Below are 26444 nucleotides of genomic sequence, written 5' to 3' on the forward strand. Positions count from 1 at the left end.
AAGTGTTATCTGTCATCAATACGACATGCATCATGTCAACACCTGAACACCTCACTGCCGCTGATGTACGACAAAATTGGTAAAGAACCATTATGCAATGGAATATGTACAACATCAATGTCAAAGTATTACAACAAGCTATATCTTTATCATCTGAAAAGAGTCCGCCCAAGACTAGAATCTGCCTTCAATCTCTTTCTTCTTCCTCCTTTCTAGTCTAGCTACTCTATCTTCCAAGAATCGTATTTGATGATGTAAATCGATAAACATATCGGACGCTGTTGACGTCTAGATTCACCGCACATCCACACAGAGAACAGCGACTTAGTCCATACTTTCCATCGAACACGCATTCTTGTGAAGAAATCGGGTACTCACGAAATCGTTATACCTGGTCAACAAGGAAGCTACGTCCTTTCTCGCCTTCAATAGCTCGTCTGAACGAGTTTGATTTTCATTGATGGCTTTTATCAAACTTGGCTTGAATGGTAATAACTCTGGAGGGGAGATATGAACACGAATAATAAGTTTATGTCGTTGGATGACTGTCCTGAAGATGTGAGGAAAGCAGTTCACCGACCTTCTAATTGACCACTTCCCTCCGCACCTCGTTGTTTCAACAATTCAATTTCTCTCAAATCCCTTTCTGCTCCTTTTATATCTTGGAAAGCTTCTAATACCATGACGAGTTTCACTTGATCTGGTAATAGATCTGACTCTGTGACAGGATTTTCCTCTCCGTGATCTTCTGCGTTAGAAGTAGTGCTGGTATTCGATAAGGTCAACAGAGGTAGGTACTGGTTATCTATTCTCCATTCGGCGATAAGCATTTATTCTCCTCGAGCACCGGGCTAAACTGTAGCACTTACATCCTTCCAGAAGCCGCTTCAATCCCTCGCTTTCATTTCCTAACCTTTCGAAGACGTCTTCAGCTTCCCTCAATCTCCTAATTGCTGGTATCGGTGTTTGTCCTTTTCCTTCAAGTGGGATGTGATCGAGAACCGATGATGGCACCCCATATAACTGAGCCTCGAGTGTTCGTACTCTTATATCCAGCGGAAGCAAGGGAGATTCAGCTGCCGGCATGATATTCCCTTTGATGTTGGTGAAGTATAGGTAAATTAAGTGAGCTGAACATCATCAAGATCACCTACATCACCAGCTTTGATTGAGATAATCGTATCCGCATGAACGCGTACACAATATATCCCGACGGAAACGCTCTTTCGGGATCGATGACACGTGGCTTTCTGCCAAAACAGTTTAAATGACTCGTAAAGGAATTGAGATGGTGACAAGTATAAAAATAGAAATGAAGATATAGGACTGATGAAGTCGAAGACAGCCTATAACCTTACAGAATTAATCTCGTAGACTCTTGTCAAGCTCACCAGATCAGAACGGAAAACAAGGACGATGAGTACGTCACTAGGCCCAAGAGAGCTCTTCGGAGGTGCTATAGCACTAGATCTGCCAAGAGATTACATCGATGCCAGGTCAGTTGTGATTTCACTTCGAGGAAATAATTCCACCGAAAATACCTCATATGCTTGGAGAAAGCTGATTTTACTTCATGCTCTCTATGCCAATTCATCCAATTGCTTCACGATCGAACGCAATTTATCTGACAATTAGTGATCTACGCCAAATCCCTGATAATCAAGAAGTCTTCTTGTCTTCCACCTCGGACACAGCGGTTGTCTTAGAGGTATTAGGGATGGTCGAAGATGGATTGGCAAGTACAGATTTGTGGGAAGCGATCAAGTATGTGACAACCGCATGATCCATGCTCCAACCGCTCGACAAGAGGTAGGAAGCCCGTCTGCTGACCTCGATTATCATGTTAGATTTCACTTCTCTTCAATAGCTCATGACAACGCCTCACTCCAGTCAACAATATTGACTGCCGCTCCAACATCAACGATACCATCTAAACCATCGCCACTAGAAAGTGCCAGTACACCTAGTCCTATAACGTTAAGTGGTATCCAACGTATACATAAATTCTCTCATGACGCTTCCGGTGCACCTAGACCGGGTCATGAGAGTGATTCTCCTGATGAAGTTTGGATTGGAGTGGGGTTATGGAGGATATGGCTTGAACAAAGTGGAAGCGAACGAACGAAGAAAAAAGCGGATTTGGTTTTGAGTGTCAATGTTAATTTGTCAGACGAATCTGGAGTTGGGAATATAGAAAGAGAAAAAGTCGAAGAATGGTTTAAAAGAGCAGTGGAAAGTTTGCAAATAATAGATTTCGCTTTATTCGGTGATATCGTAGAATAGATAGAGTAAGATTCAATAGATTAAGAATGTTTCAAGATTGTAGAGTAGATATCCGACGTAGATTTGGATGAACATTGTAAATTCTGAAGGGGGGCCAGACATGTATCCTAGTGATCAAATGCATTGTCTATTCCAGCTCTCAATTTTGTGAACTATTCCCGACTGGATGCACGAACTCGCCCTATATCGAAACGACGTACTAGGTGTCGATGGCAACAGTCTGAGAGTGGTGCTTATCATGACGATAATGATATGCATACAAAGTACGTGTTGTTACATGTTATGATCCGAACTCTGGATTGACTTGTATGTGTCCATCGACATTATGCGGTCTTATGCTGTGTAGCTTGAAAATTCTCCATGCAGACTGACAATGTGTTTGAATCATGATTTGACCTGAACTCCTCCCAAACATTCTGTGCGATACAAGTAAACGTTTCTTGCCTTCATGTTCATTTTTCTGAACCGTCTATGCCAGGTATCGATAAGAGCCCATATCATTCGTTCTTTCCAGATATTCTCTCTGCAGAGATACACGTTTCAGTAATGGCTTTCTAAGACCCAAGAGTTGCGTTACAACACTTACGTCTATCAGGCCCTCAATCCTCTTCTTAATCAACGACATTGAAGGACTAAACCGTGACGACAACTGATGAGCAACTTCAGATATCAAGTCGTTGTGTGACATTGTCTTTCGATCTTTCATTATTCTTACTATACACGCCTATGAAGAAGCACATCACATTAGCTTCTCGATTCGCAGCAACAGAAGCCTCAGCGCACCTCAACTTGATGTTTTCGTTCTTCATCAACCATTTCCTGGGTTTCTTCTCTCTCTTTGACACTTTCAACCTTACTTGCAACTTGCATAATCTTGATTCTAGCTAAAGGCGATGTGAAGCTCTCGTTGAATTCGAATTTGTCCGAAGGATTCACATCTCTTCCTTTTGGAATTTTGCTTAACACTCTAAATTTGGCACAAGCCAATGATTGAAGTGTCCGTATGAGATCGGCATCAGGAAGATCTGTCGATGATTTTATTTCCTACAGAAACGTTAGCATAAGAGACTTCATGAAGATAGGATTGTGTGAAGCATTGACTTACAGAATAAGATAACGAATCTCCAGCTTTACTATCCTCAAAGAGTAACAGAACGACCAAAGCATGAGTAGATAGATTCAGATCATGTGATCTATTTTTGAATCTAACTCGAACATCTGCAGTTCCTAGATTACCTTGCCAAGTCAATCTTCTACCTGAATGTCGAGAATCATAGTATTTTTGGAACGTCTCCATGGCAGGTTGCAATGCTGATGGGAAAGTACAGGTTGATGTTGCGACTATGGGTTGAGGCCAATAAGAAGCTGTGAGAACGTTCACACTGAGGTCGATAGATATTGTCTAGCAAGAAAAAGCAATCAGCTAAAAGTGTGGTGATCAAAATGGAACACTTACTCCATGGCGATTCTGATAATTTCTAAACGAATTTGCCGACTCGTTACTTAGCCTCATATCCGTGAACATTCCTTCTAGTTTCTGTGTGAACTGGAATCCCCTACAACAAACAATCAATGCAAAATAAGTTATTTTTACACGATTTCTGAATTGAGTAGAACTCACATCTCCATCTTCAGCTTGGTGACCATTTGTTTCTCAGAATCATCACTTGCACTTCTGGCGTATAATAATCTTCTAGCAAGATGGTTTTTGTAATATCGCTCAAACTTGTCTTTGTCTGATAAAAATCTGAATAGAACGATTGTTTTCTCCAGAGCCGATTCTATTTCAATGTCCGATCTCTACGAAAAAGCAGAGTCAGCTTGATCTTACGAAACTATAGTCAAATGACTGACAGCCTTAGTACCCTTTTTGAGATTCTCGTCTATGAACAACGAAAGGTATTCTGGTGCACGTGGATTAGCATTGATGAAAGATTGGAATGCCTATTTATACAGTTTATCAGCTTTTTCTTGGTCTAACGTGGTATGCTGACAGCAGATTAAACTGACTTCATTGATTGATACTTGAACTTGTTTATCACCCATGAAAGCAGTTTCCAATATACCGTCGAATTTATCTTTCAAATCCAAAACATCTTGAACCCATCTTAAAGCTGAATTTATCGCGTTTGAAATGGGCGAAGCTGAGGTAGAGCTGGATTTAGCTTTTCCTTTACCTTTTGGATCATCTTCATCATCTTGACCAATAGTAGCGGTTGATGGTCCAGCATCATTCCTTTCGATTGTACCTTCATTTACGGCTTTTCCACGTTCTTCGATATCTGCTCTTAAAGCTGTCCTTAACGCTGTTTTCCCTTCGTCTTTCGGGACTTTGAGATATAAGGTGTATAGTCGACGTAGATCAGGTAATCGATCGGAATCCAACATTGTGACCAAACCTGATCCAGGCATGTCGAGTACACTTTGTAGATGTGGCGTTAGCAGATTGGCGATTAGTAGTTCTTGCAATGCTGGATGTGTGGTTGTAGAGAGATAATGAACGGTACGATCTGCTTCTTCTGCTAATCGTCGTTCAACCTGTAGAACCAGTAACCAATGATGATTGAATTAGTTCTCACATACTGTAGCTCCACTATGAAGACTAACCGCAGAGTTCGCGTAAAGGGATGACGGTAGAGGTATCAACTTACTCTTCTAAGATACTGAGCAGCATCGTTCTTGTCCAATTCTTCGACAGCTTCTAATCCATAGAACTCTGCACTTCTCCTTAAGAATTCAGGCTCGAAATCGGTCACATAGACAGTCTTTCCACCTTCCCTCTCAGGTACGTTCAATCTTAATAGGATGTCCGTACATTCTCTCACTGTCGACCGTGTGATCGTTTCTCCGTCACGTTCAAGTTGTACTTGAGACAGTAAGGTCGAAATCAGGTGTGTGTGGATTGGGTGTTTTGATGATCGTATTATGTGTGATAGGAATAACGTTAATCCAACATCGTATATCAGTGGTAATCCATTCGCGGTCGAGTATCCCTTATCCTATTCCATGAGACTGCATCAGTGACAGACCAAACATCATTATAGTGACTAGCACAAGGGGAGAAGATAGCTCACCATGTATTTCAGTATATCCCGAATTTTCCTCATTGAGCCAGTATGATCTTCCCAAGCACTCTTTATAGCTTTTAAAAACCTATCACCTTCTAATGCTCTTTCTATAGCTTCTGCTCCCCCACCCAACTTCCCTGCTCCTCTGGTCCCACCAGATCTAGGAAAAGTAGGGACAATCTTTTCCTCTGCTAAACGATCAAGATGTTCCGATATCAGTGCTTTAACTCCATTATACAGCTGATCACCGTCTACAGTTGCAATTGTGATATTACGAGTCAGCATTCGTCGACACAGTAAGGACCAAGTCAGGCCTTGAAGGGAAAATAATCCAGACTGACGTTTGTGCAAAACCATATTGTACCCATATCTATAATGTTCCTCGTATGATAACTTGGACGCGTTATGATTTTGGATTTCTCGTATAGCATGAGCAAGTTTTGACCATGTATCTTTGATAGGGGTTTCAGATGTAGGCTATGCATCGAAGTACATGAGCTCCTGGTAATTTCTGGAACTCACTCGGAGAAGAGGACTGGATTCGACTCACTCTTTTGGGGGGTCGCTATTTGACACAAAAGATCGCATTCAATCAGCTAAAACGGCAAATTGCCATAGCGTTGACGAGATGGACCACTCACAATCTTTGGTTTACCCCTACGTGCAGCTCCCATTGACATCGCCATTGTAGCCAACGATCGATGTTACCTCTCCGGGTGTTTACGAGGGTTGTCTGATCTCCCAATCGATGATTGATGAGCGATGAGGGATGAGATATGACTGATGTATAAGATAGAAAAGTGAATGATGATAATACGGTGGATGACGGTGTCACGTTTTGAGAAATGATCTCGGCCAAATCATCCGAAATCAGTTATTTTCATCCTCGTTGTTTCTTTTTCTTTCCATTCTTCGTTCTACTAATTTAACTTCACAAACAACATACGACAGCAATGCAGAACGGATCGCGAAATGCACTCCATGTGCTTCGTTTGGTGCTGCATGAACGGCCAGCCTTGAAACATCGACTAGCATCAACGGCTGCTTTAGTTCGAGATGCGGACACCCCTTCACTATCATCATCATCTTCATCTTCGTCAGCAACAGCTTCAACATCCTCCTCACCCTTCACTGTCGAGAGACCTGATACACTTCAATCCCAACTACTTCATAACCCTTCATTCCTTGAATCTGAATCAGATGAATATGCTACCGCATCATTACTTTTACCAAATAGACAATTCGATCCAGAGCCAATACCTTGGCCTACGTTATTCCCCCATGAAAATACATTACCACCCCAATCAAGATTTTGTGATCCCATTTATCGGTTGGTAGCTCAAGCAAGATACAAAGATGCTTTGATGATATATCAGGAAATACTTTCACATAATCAAAGAGTTCAAATGTCAAAACTGGGACATTCAATCAGGATACAACATCGACATGATTATTTAAATCCTGCTTTAGAAGCATTTAAGATGGGTGATCATAAAACAGCATTATTATGGCTCAACGTTTATCCTAATAGACCTCCGACATCGAATCATCCAGGTCTGAAAACCGTTTGGGAACCTGTAATAGATCTATTTGTTAATGTGAACGGATCTTATAGACATGATCCTGAATTTTTGGAAGCTTTCTTGATTCTAATGGGAAGGAAAGGTTTATTGCCCACCCTCTTACCTCCCTTATTACCACATTTAACATTCGCTTTTCCACCTGAACATTCAAAGAAGATATTGGAAAATGCAATCAATACATATTGGAAATTCACTACGTCCGGAATATCAGAAACAGAACGAGCTAAATACCAAGAAGAAGTAGTCAGATCACAAGATGTTAGATGGTGGGGATCATATCTGAGAAAATTGATCATTGCAGGATGGAAAGATGAAGCTAGACATCTGGTGGAGAACAAACCTATGCAAGGGGAGTGGGACGAGATAACTCAAAAAATCATCAACGAGGAATTGGAGGATATCACAGTAGAAAGAGTTTCAACGTTACATTTGAATGATTCTACAGACATGGTCAAACGCATTCGAGCCGCATTATCCGATCTTCCCACCCCGACAGAAATGTCTACACTCATTCGAGCTTTATCACATCCACTGATCACACATGAACATCCAACACTACTTGAACGCTTCAAATCTCGGTTCACTCATCCACCCTCACTTCACCGAGCAAGAAAATACCCTACCGTAAAGAGCCGAATATGGTTACATGCCGAAATGCTGAACTTGCAGCGTGATGGGAGTCATGACGAAGTCGTGCAACTCTTTAGAGAGAACTTCATTTGGGCAGGATTACCAGATCATTTTAAATTGAAACAAATACAAACTTCGATATCCAAAACTCAAGAGAAGTCGTATCCTACGATACAAGTAATAACCTCACTGATCCCTTCGCTACTCTATACACTACCTCTACCGAGATACAGACCTATCCAATCTTTCCATGCCCATTATATCGACTCCTCTTTGTCATATCCGCCTTCCCTTCGACCGAATGCCACCACGCACGCTACGTTCCTGAGAGAACTCACACATCACGGTGGATCATTGGCTGGACTCCGAGCTCTGCGAAGAATGACAGAAGCGGGAATAGTACCTGAAGAACAAGGCTACGCGGCTGTTTTATACGCCTTGGCTGGCAGAAGACAGACCTTGAAGCTCTGGGCTTTACTGTCTCAGATCGAGACTCAAGGAGTGGTTGGCCAAAGGACTTATCGGGGTTTAGTCGCTATTTTGATCAAGACTGGCTTCACTGAAGACGCTGAAAAGATATTCTGGAGAGCCAGACAGAAACTAGGAAGAGAAGATGTGTTTGATGGCCTAGAACTCGATTGAGGAAAGGACGATGGAAAGCGTCCGCGAGTCAAGATGAGGAGCGGACGAGGATGAGAGTATCAGGTGACGAAGTGAGAGGTGGAAACGTGGCGAAGAGAGCGCGGGCAGAGCGCAGAGCGCAGACGGTGTAAGGGGGGAGAGCAATACACATACTGGGATAACAACAGTCAGGCGGATTTGCTCCATCACAATATGACGATATGTACAACGGTATTTGCTTTCGACTATCGGCCTCATATGTTGTCATTGTTCGTTTCGTTCGAAAGACGTACTTTGCCCATTGGCAGGAGACTTTCGTCACGTTTGTTGAATCCTTGGCTTGGCGATTCACATGCGCGGGTATGGGGATGGAGGAATATGGGATACCCTAAACCTTTCTGAAATGTGGGAAAGGAACGAAGAACCGGACCGCTTACATCCTCCTTGTGAGGGTAAGTGTTGGAGGAAGTTGTCGGCAGGGTCTTCCTAGACCTGGTAGGTCCGTTGATTTGTGTGACTTACCGGTGAACCACATTCATCCTTCATAGCGGATTGATGGGTGGACGGGAAAAGGTTCAGTACTTGATTGACTGGGTAGGTGATATATTTAGCTTTAAGATACGCATTTATGCAAGATTCATTCCATATACTGCTTCGTCGTGCGGACTCTTCTACACCTCATTGCAACCCTTATGGGACTGTCATCCATTCGATGCTATTGGAACAGAGTCTCAAGTGCCACAATTCACATATCAATGGGGATTTTCCCCGCTTTCAGTCATACTTGAACAGTTGAATGGAGCCCCGCATGAAGGTAGTAGTGTATATATTCACTCGAGTATTGATAGATATCCATCTATTGACAAGAAAAAGAGGAACATATCAGTACAACGTCCATGAAAAATCAGTTTACTCGTGACACTAGATCACGCTCGACGCGAAAACAACATGTCGTACCTCCTCCTCACAGCATTTATATAGCTTTTCACCTCGTCGAACAGTTGAAATGCCCGATTATCTAGGTGGTAATCCACCTCGACCATCAACCGTTATCCCCGGTCAATGGATTTTGGACCTTCCCTCTTCCGATACACATATCCATATACGTCGCTATAGACAAGCGGAAGAAGCAAATCAAGCTGGACCATCAGTCTTTCGAGATGTTATATTGGACCCGACGGAGAAAGCTTGGCGGACGATCAATGATAACTCAGTAGAAGAGGATATCCCTGTCGCTAGAATTCTTGAAAGGCCTTGTGCTATAATTACAGCTGAAGCTGGCGATACGAAGACACTATGGTGTTTCTCCATTGAAAATGAACGATCTGAGACTTTCGAAGCGCTTCAAGGTAAGTACCTAATGATTTCGTATTTGAGGGATTGCTGAGACGAAGACTTTTTCCAGAAATATCACCTTCATTACCACCACTTGCAATATCCCAGCTCATCACTTGCTCAAAACATGGACATGAGATTTCCTGCCTTGACAATCAAGTTCCTGACTCGCTTTCTTGTAATGTGTCACTGGATACGTCGGAGGACACGAACAGATATCTGAACCTGTTTGCGAGTGCTGTCGTTGAGAAATTAGCATGGAATAGGGGTAGCAGGATATCCTTGTACCCTAATTTTGGGTAAGTTGGAATTCTCATTATTTCATTTGATTGGCTGTATTGACAAGCTTTTGTGATCGGTTGTCTTACAGTGTGCAACCTTCTTTGAGAACTACTATACGCCCTCTTACCTCAGAGAAACTTCTACTCTCAATCCGTTCTACAACCCTTCCGTCCACCACAATCTCCATCTCACCTACACCTCTGCTTCTTTCTCCTCTTGGTATGCCAGCGTTCCTCATATCACCTTTTCACCCTACCTCAGCACAAGAGTCACATCTCATCTCGACTTTTGAGTCCGCTTTGGGTCATGTATGGAAGCATGGGCAATCGGAAGCTCGAATTCATTGTCAATTATCAGGCGAAACTTACAGTGATTGGTCAATACTTTGGGTTCCTATTGTTGACCTTTCTTCATCCAAAGGTAAATTGACATCTCGGCAAATAGTAGATAAATGGCAGTCGTCCAATGGAGTTCTGACCATATGGCCAACTCACCTTTCTCATCCTTATTTCAACATCAACCTTCCTCACTATACCAAACCATTGATAAAACCTCTTCAACCTGAATCGGCACAATTACTGGATTTATCAACTGGATTATTTGACTTCTTGTCGACTTACAAAGAGCCTGAGCCGGTTGAGGAGATCGAAGATGAAGAAATAGATGAAGAGGATGTCAATATGGATACTGAATCTACAACTATCACCGCTGATCCAGAAAACGAAACTGTCAATGGAAACGACTTCAATGATATCGAAGATGGCGGTACATCGGAAAAGAGTGATTTGGATGATCTGTTTTCTGAACATTCAAACTCAATTCCGAATTCACCTCATATACATATACATGCGGACAAAGTAGATACTCCGATTGAAGCAATATCGATTCCAGATGAAAATGATTCAGGTAATGCTGAGAACCAAATACGCTCTCGGAATCCCACTAATGGCAACAACGGCGTTGAGCCGAAAGAAGAATTGGTTACTGAAGCTGATTTCGCTTTTTTCGATTCGCCAACAGATGAAATGACAATAGCGGAGCCGGGAGATACGCTAGAAGAACTCGATAAATTGCAGGAGAACACGACTGAGAGAGAGGAGAAGCATATGGAAATCGATAATTACAAGGATCTTCTACCACTTGCAAGTCTCGAAGAGGTGAGACCTCACCCCATTGTAATGGATGAGAATCAAGATGCTATTTTCACTGAAGATCCCGGATCTCCTCTTGCCTCATCTCGACATCCGCCCAATCAACCAATCCCCGACACCAATCGTGACGAACAGCTGCAAGCCAGTACATCGATGCCCGAGCCTGCCCATGATCCCACTGCGCACCAGGACTTAGCTTTGTCACCGATTCCTAACATTATACTTCCGCGTGTAAAGTCAAGCTCATTTAGTACAGACCTGATACCGCCTTCTTTTTCCCCGCTTGTACTTCTCCCCGTTTCCGATTCTCCATTCCCGTATTCTCTTCCAAGTCCTGCCCCCACCCCTTCAAGTCTCAACTGGGACCTGGTAGAGCGACTTCAACCAACTAAATGTACTAATCTGACATATGCGGATGACTGGAAAATGGAAGAAGAAGTCTCCGAGATTGATGAAGAAGAAGAGTACACTGGCCCTCCGACACCTGAATCGAGCTATATCTCCGATGACGAAGACGTAGCCAAACCTGAAATCAAGATTTCTGAAGGACATGAGATTGACTTTGGAGGTACCAGGTGTATAGGGGTTGAATGGCTTTACCTCATTTACGAGACTGATAAAGTCAAAGAATTAGCTAAGGAGTGGAATCCGTCTTGGAACAGAGATAATATGGTACTTCCTCCTACAGCATCAGAAGACTGGGACAAGAGGGATTTGCTGAAGGGAGTCGATTTGACGACGTTTGTAAACGAGTTGATCGGTAATAGAGCTTTGAGAGAGATCGGTCACTGGTCGGAATTGGGCTATATACCTGGACGTGCGAGAATCAGGTTGCCATTGATTGAAGGTGGCATAGCACTGTCTGATCTAAGTAAAGGTAAGCTTAGCTTGTGTTATCTTCGAGACTTTATGGACAGATGAGCTGATCAGAACGTCGCTGGAGTAGACAGCAAAATACGTAAACTCCCTCAACCTCAAATCTCTACCGGTTATCACAATTATGTTGTCAACCTTTCGATCCCTTCACTTCACTATTGGTCAGAGCTAGGTCTTCAGCCTCAAGGCGGAAACAAGAATGCAGAGGTAGTAATCTACTGTGAAGACAATCACGAAGCCAGGGAGAGGGCAATGCAAGTGGTATCGGGGATAACACAAGTTTGGGAGGTCCGTTTACCCATTCCCCTTCTTTCCTGAACGTTCTGGTTTCGCGTAGCTTATACCTCTCTCGTAGCAATTACGCCTCGGAAAACATGAGCTGGCAGATACTGGCGGTCAAAATGCTGGTATTATATCTTTGCCAGCTGATCTTAAATCACCTAGTAAGTGATTTGCCCCAGACTTTCTTTGCAGGCTGACTGAATTGTCTCTCCCGAATTAGTCAACCTACTGGATCATGCCCAAACTAACTCTGTCATATACATTCTTCTCCCTTCCACGAACATCGACTCTTGCAGAACAATATTCAGCACCACTTATTCGCAACCTTCATCCAGAATTGTCCATTCAATTCCCCAGCACGCTTCGACCCAGTCACATTTCCGAGATATTGCGTTCGAGGTGTATAATCGACTTCCTGAGGTTATCAAAGAGATAGCTCCAAGATCGGTATCCGATCCATACAATCTGCAGATGGCCTCTTCATCTGACAAGACGGTCACTCGACAAGTGTTCACCCTGGCCAGAAACGAGATTCCCCAACCTGAATTTAGCATGGCATGGCCTCTTCGATCATATGATGTGATGAATAATCATCGCTCGGTCATCTTGTCTTATACCATTCATGAAGATTTAGACTTGATGATCGCTTTTATCGCTGATGATTTGGGTGAATCGTCTACCACCAAAGTCTGGACAGGAACAAACGGATCATCGTGGAATGATAGAATCAACAAAATCAAGACGTGGAGTCAAAGAATAGCTGATGAATGGTTTATTGAGTGTAAAATGATTATGATCAGGGTAGGAACCATTGAAGCTGATGAACTGAAATGTGAGCTGCTGCTCCGTGCCTTTCTTGCATTTGTGTTTCGTAATACTCAACGCTGACAATGAGATATATCAGCTTGGAGAAAGGCTTTACAAGACTCACAAATGCGATTCACACTTCTTACAGTGGACAACTCATACAAACAAGACGGCGAAGATAACATTCCTAGGCCAAGAGGCTTAGCTAACATCCCATCATCGACGTTAAATGATCATAATTCAAGATTAATTGATCTCTCCTTATCGGCCCATTTGACTACTTTGCCCTTGATACGAATACCGTTAGACCTAAAATCATCGAGTCAAATAGGGACAGAAACGATATATCCAATAAAATCATTTATGCTTTCCCATCCAACAAAAGATAGATTCCAATCTAAATTATATCATATATTACAGATACACCAATACAGTCATCCGTCTAACAAGAAGGAGAATGACATTGAAGATGAAGTAAGTAAAGTGATATATAATCTTGGTTGTTTGATTCAAAGTAGATGGGGAATTATTTCTGGTTTGGAAGGAATATTGGATGTTGCGATTAACGGATTGAATGCTTTGAGTAAAGGCAGTGAAGATTGATGAAAATATTGTTGTACGTTTTGAAATCTATCTCATATTGTCATCATGTTGTACTGTAGTGAATTTGTATGCATCGATACCGTACCATTTGGTGCTTTTCTCCTGCTTTCTTCCGTGAATGCCATTGCATGAGCTTTGGGAATTATATGGGCTGGATGACCTCCACCATAAAGCAATGACTCACTCGTAGGGTAAGAATAGTGTTCCTTCGGGTGTAAGCGACAACGTTCAAGAGTCTGATGGATGTTGACATGATATTCGACTCTTAAGAACGTTTCCATTATATCTATCCCTTCCTCGGCCAACTTACGACCTTTATCCAGATCAATTGATCATCAGGGTTTAATCGCTTGACTTGAAAGATGTTGATCTCGCCGGGAGTGATACATTCAGTATTGACTTCATTACTTTCGTCTGAACCTTCTTCTGGACCTCATACAGCTTTATTGATTTATCCAACGGGTCAATTAGTCTCTTCAGCTTATATACCTCTGGACGAATCGTCTGATTCTCAAGATGGAGATGATGCCCAAAAATCAGATTGCCAAGATGTAAATGTAAATGGAAATGACAATGACAATGACAATGAAGAAGAACACGATGATGACAATGACAATGACGATGACGATGATGATGAACCATATTTGGAATATCAGGAAAGGAAGAGGTTGTTACTTGGTTTAGCTAGTCAATGGAATGAAAATGAAAGTGGGAAGATGGAATGTGAGGTTAGTAATCTCATCACTTTGGACGGGTGGTCTCTGTATACTAGACTAAAGTCACTGACTACGTTTGCTACTCTGTTTATCCACTGCTATGATTGAACTTTTGACCTAATACATTGGAATCACATTCACTCGTGCCATTTAAATGACATTGATCCAATCTCTAAAACCACAACAACCAATCTTCCCCTCATACCATCAACAACACACTTTTGTCAACCATACAACAACCAAACAATCACCAAAAACGAAACACGAATCAATAGCTTGGTAAACTTCATTTCACTTATATATCACTACCACCCACACCACAACCGCCATCAAATAGTAAAGACACCTTACCACCTGTGAAACCATACCCCGTAGACGGGTTCATATTAGTTCTGAATGGCACAAAGGCTGTAGATTGGAAAATCCTCGTAGAGAAGGTAAGTGACATCGCGGTCACGATTTGATTTGATTCTTTCGTCAAATGACTTCCAATACGACTGATATCCATTGCTGATCTTGTTCTTGATATTGATATCGAAATAGGCTGAGGAATTCAAGTCGAAATGGAGATCATAACAATCGTATGAGGCTATCATCACCTAACACAGCATACGTTTCTCATACTTCAGGACAGGAATTAGAACCTGACCCGTATCCTGAAGACATATCTTACGTCTCATCAGGAGTTGTACGTCGTTCCGGTCTCATCACATGAGGACACTTTCGTGTGATATCTCAGAGATCATAAAGGCACTAACAAAGTAATGTACATTGTACCTGTATATATACCATGCATGGTTGTATTACCCATTTGTTCTTGTTGTTATTCCGTATCCATCTACAACTTTACTACTAACATATTTCGATTCTGTGTGTATCGTAGCATTGGAGTATTCCTCAAACTAGATCTGTCCTACAGCGCATCCATCACCTCTTAAATCAGATCCAGCGGCCCATACTCTCCTTCCATTTGGATCAACTACTTTTTGGATAATCTGACCCCTTCCAGCTATCGATCTTGCGTATCCTACTGCTACTTCACATTGATGACCCATTGCTATCCGAATTGACCATCAATATCACCGAAACTACTTCGCTCGCGAGGGAATTGCACTTACCGGCCAGTTCTTGTACTGTCTCTAAAGGTATTCCTTCCTCAAACCAAATCTCACTATTTATATCACCGGCAGCGTCTGCGTTCTTATCGCTCGCATCGGGTAATCCAGCTGAAATACAGAATCTAGGTGCGTCAAGAGAAGATTGAACGGAAAATCCACGAAGTTTGTTCAGAAGAACTTGAACATGTCCTTGTGGTTGCATGAATCTGTTCATTTCGGATCATCATGAGTTTGCAATTCCATAGTTTTCTTCAGGAAAGCGAACACTCACCCTCCCATTACACCATAAGACATCAACAATTCCCCATTCTGAGTAACCATAGCAGGTATGATTGTGTGATAAGGCCTTTTACCTCCTTGGATATTGTTGGGATGTCCTTCTTGAAGTGTAAAACCGGTTCCTCGATTCTGAAGGGTGAATCCTGTTCCTTTGGGTATAGCACCGGTTCCGAATCCTGCAACCGAGATGATCAGCGAGTTAATCGTGCGGAGTGGTTTGTCATTCGGGCGAGTTGAGAGATATACGACAGGGATTTTGGAATTGCATCACCGAACGTACCTGCATAGTTTGACGCAATGAACGAACAACTGTTCCCTTCTTTGTCCGCTGTTGCCAGATATACTGTATCACTTGAGTTGATAGGATTGCCATGAGATATGGTTGTTGACTTTTTAAGATCGATTAGGGCTGCTCTTTTGTTGAGGTATTCCTGGATACCCCCGGTGGTCAGCATCATTGCTTATTAAGACACAATCAGCTTACCTTGCTCAAGAGCTCTTCGACAGGGACATGAACTACTGCCGGATCTGTGACATAGTATCGGGCTACGATAGAATCATGTCAGCGAGTCAGAATGGGCTCCTGAATGACGGGTGATGACTTACTATCTGCCAACGACAGAGAAAAGTAAGATCCAAAACGAATCAGCTTTTATGGCGATATGAATGTCATCAGGTATAAGCTTACCGGCAAATGCGAGTCTTAGAGCTTCGATCAGTATATGCAGATAAGTAGTCGAATTATGAGGTAGTTCCAGGACATCAATACCATGTTGAGTTTCTACAGCTTCGATTATACCTAAAGCTACTAAAGCAGTCAAGCCTTGACCGTTTGGTGGACACTAAAGTTTTGTACTATCAGTAAAATTTCTCCCAAACGTTTGAAGGCAGATATGTCAACTCACTTCCCAAAGTGAAACACCTTGATCACCGGCTTCTCCAACTTTAAAGTCGTATTTTATAGGTTGTATGACTTCCACATCACATTCAGCTAAATCTTCAAGTGTCATCACTCCTCCTCCTGATTGGACAAGTTCTACTATGGCTGTATATCGAGGAGATTTTTCAGCTCTTAAGGATGTTCCCCGTTGATTGAAATAGTCAGTCAAGCTCACCTTGGGCTATCCGTCCTTCGTAGAACCCTGCTCTTCCATGCTCGGCGACAGCTTCGAAAGTATCAGCTAGCTGGGAGTGGATCATCACGTTTGACGGTTGTGGAGGGTTCTACATAATCATGTCAGCTTAGGTCTCACTGGTCATAGCAACTGTGACAGCTCACTCCATCAGGCATCATCATTCTTTGGCATTGCGTCAGCTATACTCGTTGTGGCAGTGAAGGGTATTCCGGTAGCTTACTCTTTCCAATTGGGCGAAGCATTCTTGATAAGGTTTTCAGAACGTTGCCACTAGTTCACATTAACAGCGGACTTAATCATCAGCTTCATGTTCTTGGTCGTGCAGCTCGAAATGCATCGACTGAATGACTTACAGCTTTACTGTTCAACTCATGTTCTGCTACACCTTCTCTAGCTAATCTGATAGCTGGATCCAAGATCTCTCTCATTGAAAGATTACCTGAACCGAGTTCGGATACTGTTTTGATCCATCCTGCGGCTGCACAAGGTACAGTCACTGAATTCAAATTGGTCAATGGGATCTATATGTTTATGGTTATGAGCATAAATCTTCTTTCGGTCAATGACGAATAGAGGTAGGTTCATGAGTAAGGCAAGTTTTCAATACATACACTGTCACCTGTTATACCTTGACTTCTGAGATATTCCAAATTCAGAGCTTTTGGTGATCTACCTGATCCATTGATTCCTCGGACTGTCTTGGTTTTGGCGTCGTAGAAGAGACAAAAGACATCTCCTCCGATACCTGTGTCAGGAAAACAGGCAATTGTCGACCGTCAGCTTCCACGTCGGATAAGTCAAGAAGGTAGTCAATAGTGAACACTCACCAGTACAAGAAGGCTCGCTGACATTCAAGGCAGCAGCAGTAGCCACAGCTGCGTCGGCTGCAGTCGATCACAGACGTCAGCTACTCTTCTTGGTAAGGAGGACAGCTGGGTAGCTCACCTGCATTTCCGCCCTTGTTAAGTATTTCCAAACCTGCTTGGCATGCTACAAGTCACCATGAATCAGCTTGCAGTTCAGTCGGCGACTAAGAGAGAGCTGACACTCACCCAGAGGTTGAGAAGTAGCTACGGCTCCTTTCGTCGAGAAGATGGTAGATCTCCTAGAAGGGAAATGAGCGAATTGAGGATTATGCGATGGATGGAGACGGGAGAAATCGAGAGGTGCCATCTTTGCTTTTTGAGTACTTGCTGTCTACAAAGTAGCGGAGCAACACGATACTTTGATGACTCTTATTTCACTCCTCTTGTTATCTATTCGTTCGTGTTGATCACCTCATGAGCAACCGGGTATACCCGAAAGTGGAGGTTGATCTTCAGCTTGTTATCGGTGAACGCCGCTTCGATGTGAAAGACGGTGGTCGATGTTGTCGGTGATTAGTCTATTTGATCGGGGTTAAGCGGACACTGCCCCAGCTGCCACACTGACCAATATGTCACGTAATACCGTTCTTTCATACTTTGCCTCGTTCCCTGCTTTGACCACTCCACCATAGCTTTGCAGCTGCACTTCCTGTACGGTGGTCTGAATTGTATGGTGGTGTTTGTGTACGGTGTGACTCGCTTGGGGATCTGCTTTGGTTGGATTCTCTCACTCTCTGTGTCACTCACTCACTCACTCACTCTCCCTCTCTCTCCACTGGTTTGCTGCTACTCAGGCCTGTAGGAACCATTGGTGCATTTCGTTGAAATACTTCAAGATCATCTAGTCAAAAGGTTCTTCTTCATCCTTCAAAATCAGTCAACATGGGTTGTGAGTACCAAGATCGTATTGGCTGTCCAGATGAATGGGGAGAGTCTGCTAACGATTACCATCAATTCAACGCTCCTTCGTCGCTATCCCTTCGTATGTCATAATCGTTGTCTTATATTGCTCAACAAATCATCCGAATCTCCCATCAATAACATCAACAACCTATACCTATACCTATCCTTGTCTTACTTTGTTCCTACCACTCGCCTACTTGTCTTACAGCCAACAAGCCTCGAGGTTTACACGCCGCCAGAAAACTCCGAACTTCTCGAAGGGAGAACAGATGGGCCGACAAGAACTACAAGAAGAGAGCTCTTGGTAAATTCTACAAAACCTCCCCTACCGGTGGTTCTTCTCACGCCAAAGGTATCGTTTTGGAGAAGGTGAGTGTTCAAGATTCGGTCGTTTGATACCTCTGTTGGTCAAAAACAAGACACAACATGGAACTCGGAAGTGGATGAGCCAGGGGTGGTGCAAGGGAATATATCATACTGGAAGAATATGGTGAAGAAGAATACCATAAAGAGCTATATTGGAATACGTCAATAGCGTTGGACTGAGGAGAGCTGTTACCATCCCTGGTCATGTATTAGCTGGATGAGAAGAAGATTTTTAGTTTTGGGGTCAAATTGAATCGAACCAAATTACTAGGACGACCTGCTGACATCGTCGTTCTTGTCTTGTTAGGTCGGTGTTGAGGCCAAACAACCCAACTCTGCTATCCGAAAATGTGTCCGAGTCCAACTTATCAAGAACGGTAAGAAAGTCACCGCTTTCGTTCCCAATGATGGTTGTTTGAACTTTGTAAGTTTTTTATCTTTATCTTTTGACCATACCGTCCCCTCCCTCCTGTATCTTGGCACATCGCTAGCTGGAAGCATCCAATGTGTGTTTCGTCGCTGATCATTACAATTACCTGTTAGACCGATGAGAACGACGAAGTACTCATCTCCGGTTTCGGTCGACGAGGAAAAGCCAAGGGAGATATTCCCGGTGTGCGATTCAAGGTCGTCAAAGTATCTGGTGTTGGTCTTCTCGCTCTTTGGAAAGAAAAGAAGTGAGTCTTTTGTCTTCTTACTATCCTTGCTACATATACATATATACCCTCGGGCGATAGCGATACTGTAGAGAAAATAGGATTCAGCTGGGATCGTATGCTAATGTTGGTCTTGCTGTCTATTAGGGAGAAGCCTCGATCTTAAAACCCTTCGTACATTAATTCTATCGTGTTTCTATTTATGGACGACTGGGATGCATGTATGATCTGACACAGCATAATTCTTCGGCAAAAGTACTCTTTACAGGATGTAGTTGGTTGCATTGTGGCAGTATTATCAGTTGAGATGAAGCTTTGGAAAGTACACAAGGATATCTGTTTAAGGCATAACATCATCAGAATGAGCCAGAAAGGATACAGGATGATCACAATGCTCAAAGTCATCGCATATGAGCTCTGGGGGACTACGTAGCGTCATCACATGAAAAATGTGAAAGACCATTTGCTGGCCTTCAATCTTATCTTGCGGACTATACGACGTACCTGCTGTCTCTTTCAGGATACGTTGGCTTCGCTTGCTTTCATTCAACTTTCAAGCAAGCTGTTGAAGCAGATCGGCTTGATCGGACTCTCACGATAATATGATAATCTTCACCTGAAACAATTGAGCAGTAAGGAGAATAAGAATGATGTTTCACTATTTACCCCATTCAATCCTTTTTGTTGGTCCGTGTGTAATGTCAACCCGTCACACAGACCTTACCTCGATACTGAACAATAGATGCTTTGTCATTTCACTTTGTATGTTCAGTGTCACTCATCATGACCTAATGACCTCTCTTCTATCTGTCATCGACCGTTGACTATAGAGTACACAATATAGAAGTGTTATCCGCTCATCAGCCTTTCACCTGAAGGCAAGATATGCGCATGGTTCCTTTCACATCATTCGATGCGAGCCTTATACGCTAGATTATCTTCATATATTAAAGTACTCCTTCGCAAATCCGATTTCTTGAACGATTTGGTCTTCAGGTGATTTAGAGGAAATGGCTTTTTCATCTTTAGCGGACGAGTTAGAAGAGGATCTCGAAGATGATCATCTGCATTCTGATTTTGGTCCTGGCATTGGTATTGGACAATCCCTGGCAGCTGAATTCGGACTAGAGTATACCCTCAATGAGGGAGAAGAAGGGGTTGATCATGTACAAGGAAGTCTTGACCGTAAGTTATACACCTATACACATCATCTCACCATGGAGGGATTCAAGAAAATAGCTGATGATCAAATGATTATATTCCGGGGTATAGCTGAATCACAACATCAAACAACACCTCCAAACCAGTTTCAGAACTTGCCTTTGCCGTCGCTACATACGCCCACTCATCAAAACAGTAAAAAGAGAAATGGAAAATCATCAAATTCTTATTCACCTACCATATCAGATGATATCTCGCCTGACAGAGGAATAGATTCGGACTTAGAATTGGAGAGTGAATTGAATGACAGACATTCTTTCTCGCCTCCCGATCATCGTGATCACCATCGAGATCATAACTTAGACGAAGTGGACGGGAACAATCCATGGGAGGGATACACCATAAATCCCGTACGGAATGAGAATACCCACAATCAGTCATCGTCAATCTCACTTGGTCAAATCAGAAAAGACCAACTACAAGAACTGAATCCATTGATTGTCCTTTCTGAGACCTTAGCTCTCAATTCGAGGTTCTTAAGCTCACTCAAACAGCTTGATCATTCGTCAGGTGATAGTATGAATTATCATCATGGATATGGATCGATTGAAGACAGATTGCATAAGCACCTTGATAGGATGTTGGACATTGAGAGACGTCGAGACGAATCGATGAGGGAATTAGGGGTGATGAATAGGGAAGCTGGTGGTAGTGGAATAGGAATCGGGAAGACTACTGGGGGTTTTGACCACAATGTGATTCTTGAAGAAGACGACGATGACGAAGACGAAGACGAAGAAGACGAAATATCGAAAATTGGATGGACAGGTGAATTAGATATGATAGCAACAAACGAATTCAATTATCCGTCCAATGGTTCTATCAATATCGATAAAGATAAATACGACAGGGTAGAAACCGCCTATTTCGATTCATGGGATGGCTCATTTACTCATCAACACTGTGTATTACCTTCTTATCCTTCCAACAACTCGACGTCGTTAGCGACTTTAACACCTTCTACTTCTACGACTTCAGCAACGCCTACAGGGATACCGTTATTACCGCGATTGATACATCTTGTTCAATCAGATACAACATCGCTCTTGATCAGCTTACAACACCTGTCAGATAGTCTACACACTTCTTCTTCATTGAATACATCTCTTACAAGACAGATAAGAGGGATTCGATCTTCGGTGGAGTCATGGAGAGAAAGGGAAACGATAGAAGATGAAGCGAGGAAGAAAATTGAAGAATGGGAGGAAAGTAGAGTAAGGGATGGATTAAAAGGTCAGAACATGAAAGACAAGTTGCATATAGAATGTTTCGAATTCGAAAAGAATCTGGAAGCTTGGTATAAACGATTAGAAGCATGTAAGAGATCATTGAGTACGGAGATTAGATAACATTGCACTTTGGAAATCAACGATTTTGTAACGATACTTTTATGAAAATTGATAACGACTGTTCCTTCCTCATGTAACAAGTTTTTCATCCAGTCATCAGTAGCTTCACTGATAGCTACTACTCTCTCTCTTTTGTCTCTCACACTGCTGGTACTTGAACATCACCCATCATCACTCGCTCACTACTTTCTCTTCAATCTGTTCCATGACGTTATGTTGTACGAGCAACACACATGAGTATCGGAAATGACCGAAGACACACTCCACCTCACCCCACAACGCATGCGCGTATTTTCATAATACTCGTAATGACGATAACGTTATTTTTACATCTATTACCTCGTATAGAGAGTGCTCTGTGGTATTTGTGTTCCACATGCAGCCGCAATCATCCTCGCTGATCAAGCCAATACACCCTCTCACCATCGCAAACAATAATAACATTCAACTCTTTGTTTTTACTGCGGTCCACGTTCATCAGATTATGCTGAACCGTAAGCACTATTTGACAATCTAGGCTCAACCTGTGTGATAGATAGGCAGAGAAAGAAATTATGAGATCGTAACTACCAAAACACTCGCTGTTCAAGATCGTCGATCACACCAAATAAGCGCTTTTCCTCATTTTGAAAATTCGATCCATGGGTAAAATCCACTTCAACCACCCCTCTAACCCATATAATATAGTTTTAACTGTCTCCCGATTCGCACCATAGATTACTCTTGAAAAACGACATCTCGACTGCCTCTCCCACCTGCTTGTAAGCATTGTATCTAGCAACAACAACGGTTCTTATCTGTAATATCATCTACTGTCTATAATCCCATCAGACCATCTTGATAGTCAACCACGATCATCATGTCATCTTCAAATACAAGTAAGCAAACTCCTCAAACGCCTCATTCATCTATCCCAAGTCATTTACATCCAGCAACTCTGACACCTGGATCAAGATCGAGATCATTTGGAAGTAGAACTCAATCACCAATGCCCCATGAACAACAACATAATTACGTACCTTCCTTCGATGATAGTGGATTAACAGCCAATGGCATAACGGAACGTGCTTTGTTTTCCGAATCAGAATCTAACAATCCAACTCCAAGAATCCTGACTCCCGCCTTTGACAAAGGACAAGCGCATGACCAAGATCAAGATCAAGATCAAAATGAACAACAACACCTAGTCGAAGAAGAAGCAGAAGAAGGACAGGACGAAGAAGACCAACAAGAAACGGAAGCAGAAAATTGGGATACGATAAGAGAAGGTTCGATTGCCAGAAGACCAAAGTGGAGAAGACCAAGTCCTAAATGGTTATATCCTTTTGTTATTGGTGTACCACTTTGTCTAGGAATGAGTATGGCACCGAAAGCTGAATTATATATCAATTTAGCTTGTTTGGCTCATCCTCCTAGTGCAAGTCAAGACTCGACTTCACATACGCATTCTCATCCTCATTCTCAAGATTTGGTTACGTCCTCTCTCCAAACCTATCATAATTATATGATCTCTTCTCTTCGAACTGGATATAATGCAGGACGGCCAATCTCAGCTGATAGTGGAATCGGCACGAATTTACCAATTGGAGACGATTATAAATTAACTCCTTCTGATAAATGGTTCTTGAAAGTACAACATGATATATACGAATATCACTTGCATCACGATCTAGCCAAGACGAATACCACGAAACCCGTCCCATCTGGAAATAAACCAATTTCACCTGGAACTGGAACTGGAACAATTTCCAGGCCTGAACCAACCTCACCACTACCAAGACCTGATCGACCAATTCCATCGAAAGACGAAGGAGAATCGCCTTTACCTTCCGAGGAAGATGACGATGACGATGAAAACAATCATGAAAGTCAGGATGACGATAAAGGTCATAGACCATACAGAGAAATCGATCCTAGATTATGCAAGAGAGACGTCAAAGTCCAAGGTGCAGCTGCTAAATTGACTATGAGTGAGTTTTAGTTCCAATATCCATATAACGATTATATCTTGTCGTCTAGTCAGATGAAGCAAACATAAACTCAAGAGCTGATGGATGAATGTTTCGATAGTCATGACTACAACCATGGGATTGTTATCTGCTCTCACTACTGGTTTCTGGGGTAAAACTTCAGACAAATTAGGTAGAACAAAGATCATTGGCTTAGTCGTGTTGGGTCTATTTCTGAAGTAGGTTTATATCACCACATGTCTATTTCTTGTGATCTTGATCAGTAGCTTAATACATCATTATTTACTCCGTTAGCGAGCTTTGTTTTGTCCTCGTTGCGAATTTCCCATATCTCGTTCCTGGAGGATACTATTTCTTGCTCCTTGGACCTATGTGTGAAGGTTTCTTGGGTGGATATAGTGCAATATCAGCAACGATAAACGCATATATATCGGATGTCACACCGGATGGAAGTAGAGTGACCATCTTTGCTCGAATAGCTGGTCTATTCATGGCGGGATTCGCTGTGGGTCCAGTTTTGGGTAGTTTATTGATCACCTGGACTGGGAACATGTGAGTGATTAGCCAACAACACATCATCGCGCGTATCTTGTCACTGATGCCCAACTTTATTACGAAACCTAGTATGACACCATTTTACATCAATGTGATTATTTATGCCCTTTATATACCATTGGTATTATTCTTTTTACCTGAATCACTTTCATCCGAAGCGAGAATGATGTTGAAGAAAACACGTAAATTAGCAAGGGAAGAAGCTAAGAAACGTGATCAGTTGGAAAGGGAATGGGAAGATGAAACGCCTTTCAATATCAACGAATCAGAGGAAGTCGATCCCTTGTTATCAGGTTGGAGTAGATTATCGCAAAATATTTCAGTATCGCATAAGAATTCATCAAAGACACAAAAGAAAACAATTGGTAAATTCAAACGATTTTTCAGGAAAATATTCGGTTTTTTAGAACCTTTATCTATTTTCATTCCCACTGAAATTGAAGGTACCAAACAGAGAAATTGGAATTTGACCGTTGTGGGATTGGGATTATTTTGTATGTCAATGGTATTTGTAAGTCCACCAATCTCTTTTCGTTTTTTTTTTCTTTTCTTTTTGGTCGAGTCGTAGTTGACGACATGCTGAAAAAATAAAAAGGGAATCATGAGTATAAAAGCTCAATACACGTTCTACGCCTATGGTTGGACTTCTGCTCAACTTGGTCCATTCATGTCTCTCGCTGCTTTCTCGAGAAGTTTCGTGCTCATCGTCCTTATTCCTAGTGAGTGAACCTCTTTTTAGAAAAATATTGAAAGACAAATTGTGTCTCATTGGCTGATCGAACCGTTCATCAACACAGTCGTTATGCACTATGTTAAACCAAGGTTCATCGGAAACACGAACACTTCAACTCTTCCAGGTCATCATCCTACGATTGAAGAAGAAGCTATTGAAGAGATGTTAGGAGAACATTCAACTTCCCCAATATCTACTTCCGCCAAACAATCCAACGCTGTTCAAGATCAAAAACCGAAAAGATCATCGCATCTAGATTTATTAACTGTTCGAGTGTCGTTAATATTGGAAACATTACCCTACATCTTTTTGGCGATGGCACCCAGTTCTACTGGATTCGTGATCCTTTCAGTCCTATGCACGCTGGGAGGATCAGGTAATCCGGCTGCGAATTCCTTAGCTTTATCATTGTTACCTGATCCAAGTCAATCAGGTAGACTGTTTGGTGCTCTATCGGTACTACATGCTTGTGGAGCGAATTTGATTTCTCCTTTAATGTTTGGAACTGTATTCGCTGCAACAGTCGGTACATACGCTTCAACCATTTTCGGTATCGCAGCTGTTACTTTGATTTTAGCTCAAATCTGTTTCATGTTTGTCAAGCTAGATAAGAAGAGATCGCCTCAGTTGAACGATAATGGTGACCATCATGAAAATGAAAATGATGATCGTGCTCAAAGTGAAGAAGATGGATATCGACATGGTGAACGAGATGGAAGAGGTAGATCTAGAAGAGTCAAGAGAGTCAACAGCTCTTCCTTGAATGGTAGTGGATTCTCAAGGACAAAAGGATATGGAACAATGGACGACAACACAGCAAGCGGCAGTACAAGTGGAAGTTCCAGTGGCAGTTAAGGGATAGATTACGTCTTGGAGATAGCAATTGTAGAAGGGAAATATCAACGTCGATTTCTTAAATTCAGATTCAGATTCAGATTCAGATTCACGTAATAATACCGGATGGGAATAGAAGGAATATACATTAATGTGTACTTGATTTTAGTCGTTTCCTTATTGTATAAATAATAGTTGTCAGCTTTATACACGCTTAATAT

General features: G+C 42.2%; 10 protein-coding genes across 10 annotated transcripts; 7 read left to right on the top strand and 3 right to left on the bottom strand.

Annotated features, from left to right (window-relative positions):
• Positions 1–174: 174 nt before the first annotated feature.
• On the bottom strand, positions 175–1086 carry IL334_006991 (uncharacterized protein; the record flags this gene model as incomplete). Its single annotated transcript, XM_062938686.1, has 4 exons — positions 175–288; positions 379–497; positions 581–805; positions 870–1086. 4 exons carry the CDS (start codon positions 1084–1086, stop codon positions 175–177), a joined length of 675 nt encoding a protein of 224 aa, XP_062794737.1.
• Positions 1087–1416: 330 nt separating this feature from the next.
• IL334_006992 (uncharacterized protein) lies at positions 1417–2283 on the top strand (the record flags this gene model as incomplete). The annotated part of the gene is made up of 3 exons (XM_062938687.1): positions 1417–1496; positions 1636–1764; positions 1848–2283. 3 exons carry the CDS (start codon positions 1417–1419, stop codon positions 2281–2283), a joined length of 645 nt encoding a protein of 214 aa, XP_062794738.1.
• A 469-nt stretch (positions 2284–2752) lies between these two features.
• Positions 2753–6037, bottom strand: IL334_006993 (uncharacterized protein; the record flags this gene model as incomplete). Its single annotated transcript, XM_062938688.1, has 13 exons — positions 2753–2806; positions 2870–3007; positions 3067–3327; positions 3389–3685; positions 3740–3839; positions 3905–4083; positions 4138–4227; positions 4294–4821; positions 4935–5282; positions 5358–5602; positions 5693–5828; positions 5902–5916; positions 5993–6037. 13 exons carry the CDS (start codon positions 6035–6037, stop codon positions 2753–2755), a joined length of 2436 nt encoding a protein of 811 aa, XP_062794739.1.
• A 267-nt stretch (positions 6038–6304) lies between these two features.
• On the top strand, positions 6305–8206 carry IL334_006994 (uncharacterized protein; the record flags this gene model as incomplete). Its single annotated transcript, XM_062938689.1, has 1 exon — positions 6305–8206. The coding sequence occupies one exon, from the start codon at positions 6305–6307 to the stop codon at positions 8204–8206; it is 1902 nt and encodes a 633-aa protein (XP_062794740.1).
• A 985-nt stretch (positions 8207–9191) lies between these two features.
• Positions 9192–13521, top strand: IL334_006995 (uncharacterized protein; the record flags this gene model as incomplete). Its single annotated transcript, XM_062938690.1, has 7 exons — positions 9192–9534; positions 9591–9819; positions 9891–11830; positions 11900–12117; positions 12185–12272; positions 12332–12943; positions 13016–13521. The coding sequence occupies 7 exons, from the start codon at positions 9192–9194 to the stop codon at positions 13519–13521; spliced, it is 3936 nt and encodes a 1311-aa protein (XP_062794741.1).
• Positions 13522–13883: 362 nt separating this feature from the next.
• On the top strand, positions 13884–14813 carry IL334_006996 (uncharacterized protein; the record flags this gene model as incomplete). Its single annotated transcript, XM_062938691.1, has 3 exons — positions 13884–14249; positions 14513–14674; positions 14781–14813. 3 exons carry the CDS (start codon positions 13884–13886, stop codon positions 14811–14813), a joined length of 561 nt encoding a protein of 186 aa, XP_062794742.1.
• Positions 14814–15139: 326 nt separating this feature from the next.
• IL334_006997 (gamma-glutamyltransferase) lies at positions 15140–17943 on the bottom strand (the record flags this gene model as incomplete). The annotated part of the gene is made up of 15 exons (XM_062938692.1): positions 15140–15294; positions 15356–15561; positions 15627–15810; positions 15915–16065; positions 16119–16180; positions 16323–16476; positions 16540–16679; positions 16750–16858; positions 16914–16932; positions 16991–17040; positions 17124–17291; positions 17382–17515; positions 17598–17654; positions 17716–17760; positions 17823–17943. 15 exons carry the CDS (start codon positions 17941–17943, stop codon positions 15140–15142), a joined length of 1755 nt encoding a protein of 584 aa, XP_062794743.1.
• Positions 17944–18518: 575 nt separating this feature from the next.
• IL334_006998 (40S ribosomal protein S23) lies at positions 18519–19727 on the top strand (the record flags this gene model as incomplete). The annotated part of the gene is made up of 5 exons (XM_062938693.1): positions 18519–18618; positions 18748–18908; positions 19213–19329; positions 19449–19582; positions 19709–19727. The coding sequence occupies 5 exons, from the start codon at positions 18519–18521 to the stop codon at positions 19725–19727; spliced, it is 531 nt and encodes a 176-aa protein (XP_062794744.1).
• Positions 19728–20571: 844 nt separating this feature from the next.
• IL334_006999 (uncharacterized protein) lies at positions 20572–22131 on the top strand (the record flags this gene model as incomplete). The annotated part of the gene is made up of 2 exons (XM_062938694.1): positions 20572–20746; positions 20834–22131. The coding sequence occupies 2 exons, from the start codon at positions 20572–20574 to the stop codon at positions 22129–22131; spliced, it is 1473 nt and encodes a 490-aa protein (XP_062794745.1).
• An 859-nt stretch (positions 22132–22990) lies between these two features.
• On the top strand, positions 22991–26244 carry IL334_007000 (uncharacterized protein; the record flags this gene model as incomplete). The annotated part of the gene is made up of 6 exons (XM_062938695.1): positions 22991–24101; positions 24202–24319; positions 24396–24653; positions 24726–25167; positions 25252–25375; positions 25454–26244. 6 exons carry the CDS (start codon positions 22991–22993, stop codon positions 26242–26244), a joined length of 2844 nt encoding a protein of 947 aa, XP_062794746.1.
• Between the last annotated feature and the right edge of the window lie 200 nt (positions 26245–26444).

The sequence above is a fragment of the Kwoniella shivajii genome, chromosome 10 (assembly GCF_035658355.1).
Source record: "Kwoniella shivajii chromosome 10, complete sequence".
Lineage (NCBI taxonomy): Eukaryota > Fungi > Basidiomycota > Tremellomycetes > Tremellales > Cryptococcaceae > Kwoniella > Kwoniella shivajii.